Below are 1,726 nucleotides of genomic sequence, written 5' to 3' on the forward strand. Positions count from 1 at the left end.
TGTGTGTGTGTGTGTGTGTGTGTGTGTGTGTGTGTGTGTGTATGTATATTTATTTAATAAACTGGCACTGTATGTAATTTTTAAATAATTGTTTGCTTTCAGATGGAATTGCTGGACAAATTCCCAGTGGAGGGAGGTCAGAAAGACCCCAAGCGCCGAATCATACCATTTTTACCAGGTAATAATTAAACACACATGCACAGACATAGATAATATCTCTATGCTGTCATAAATAAACACAGGAAGAWTAACTTGACTCTATTTTTAACTCAGCTTTGTATGTTTTTTATCTGTTAGAATGGATCGACACCCACAGCTCCCTCTTTAATAAGACTTGCAGTTACTTATCACTGTATATTAGATACATAGTTTCTCAGTGATTGCATATCTTGTATTTCCCATGACTCTTTCAGTGTCCTTTTCTAAGTTTCAGCTCCCTTTGATTACTCAGTCAGAAACCTTTGAGTAAACAGAGAAATGGCTAAATAAAGTGGGATGAGCTAGGAGAACTGTAACAAAATTTTATTGAAGCTGTGAACAAAGTAATAATTSATTTCTTAAATCTAAATTGTTTGTGCACTGAACTTACCCAAAAGTTTTTTTGTGTGTTTTTTTCCCCATAATCCACAAAGTTTGGTCACATAAAATTCTGTCTGAACTGTGCAGTAGCTTTCCTACAAAGTAAGAGACACTGGAACTTGTTTGGACTTTCGGTGCAGTTGACTAACTTTGTTGACTGTCTCTTGAAATCCTTCTGAAAGTATGCCATTATGAGGAAAGAAAAAAAGAAGGGCTAACCCATGGGCTCCACCCACATCTCCCCCACCAAGCCTGGAATGGGTGGGGGAATGGATTTTATGTCCATGCAGGTCTGGAACTCATTGAGAGAACTCAAAAAAAAAAAAAAACATGCTTGCAATGTTTGAATCTTGAGAAGAAGGAAGGAGATAAAAAGAGCTGATTCAGACAAACCATTACCAGATACCAGATACCATTCTGCGTTATGTTCATGTTTTATTTCTTTCCTACTTTAGTTTTAAAGAGTACAAGTCTTTTTTTTCTGAAATAGTTGTTGTAAAACCAGTTTATACTTCACTTTTCTTRTGAAACTTTTTTCTTTTTCTGATGTCGCTTACTCATTCTTTTAGGAAGTCACAAAATTTTATGACTTCATTGAAACGATGAGTGATCTGTCTCTATGTGGTATTATTTAAGGAATGTTATGCCAGACACTTGATAAATGTGCTTTTATGCAAGTATTTTTTTAAGGAATGTCTGCTGCTAGTCTCTGACTTCATATCAGATCAAGGATACTCTGAAAGAGGTTCAGTTCTAACATTGATCTAAATCACTGAAGTTTCACTCAGGAAAACTTATTCAGTTTAAGGCAAGTATGGACTGAGGCCAGCCTTACTAAGCACTGAGGTGGCTTTCCCTTCTCAGTTTGATTTGTTTAAGGCCACAAGCTGCTTTTACTCTTTTAGTATCTTCACATCAGCAAGAGATCTTTTCTGTTTGTGTACCTAGAGTAGAATTTCTGCTCACACTATTTTGTCAGTTGSATACACTAAATACTTGACAGCATTTCTTCTAAATTCATCATTTAAAGAACAAAAAATAGATAAAGAAATTATCCTAACATTATGATTGTGTCTTAGGTGCATGTGCATGGTGTGCACAAGAACATTGGGCCTCATGCAAAAACCGTTCGTACGCACAGATTTGT

The 1,726-nt window shown here is 35.8% G+C and overlaps 1 protein-coding gene across 4 annotated transcripts in view; it reads left to right on the forward strand.

Annotated features, from left to right (window-relative positions):
- sh3pxd2b (SH3 and PX domains 2B) overlaps positions 1–1,726 on the forward strand; it is a 32,266-nt gene that overhangs the window by 8,116 nt on the left and 22,424 nt on the right. For all 4 annotated transcript variants that reach the window (XM_014019789.1, XM_014019790.1, XM_014019792.1 and 1 more), the window contains exon 3: positions 103–178. In XM_014019789.1, coding sequence (XP_013875243.1) covers positions 103–178 — 76 coding nt within the window. The remainder of the gene's footprint in view (positions 1–102; positions 179–1,726) is intronic.

The sequence above is a fragment of the Austrofundulus limnaeus genome, unplaced genomic scaffold (assembly GCF_001266775.1).
Source record: "Austrofundulus limnaeus strain Quisiro unplaced genomic scaffold, Austrofundulus_limnaeus-1.0 Scaffold231, whole genome shotgun sequence".
In the NCBI taxonomy this organism is placed as follows: domain Eukaryota; kingdom Metazoa; phylum Chordata; class Actinopteri; order Cyprinodontiformes; family Rivulidae; genus Austrofundulus; species Austrofundulus limnaeus.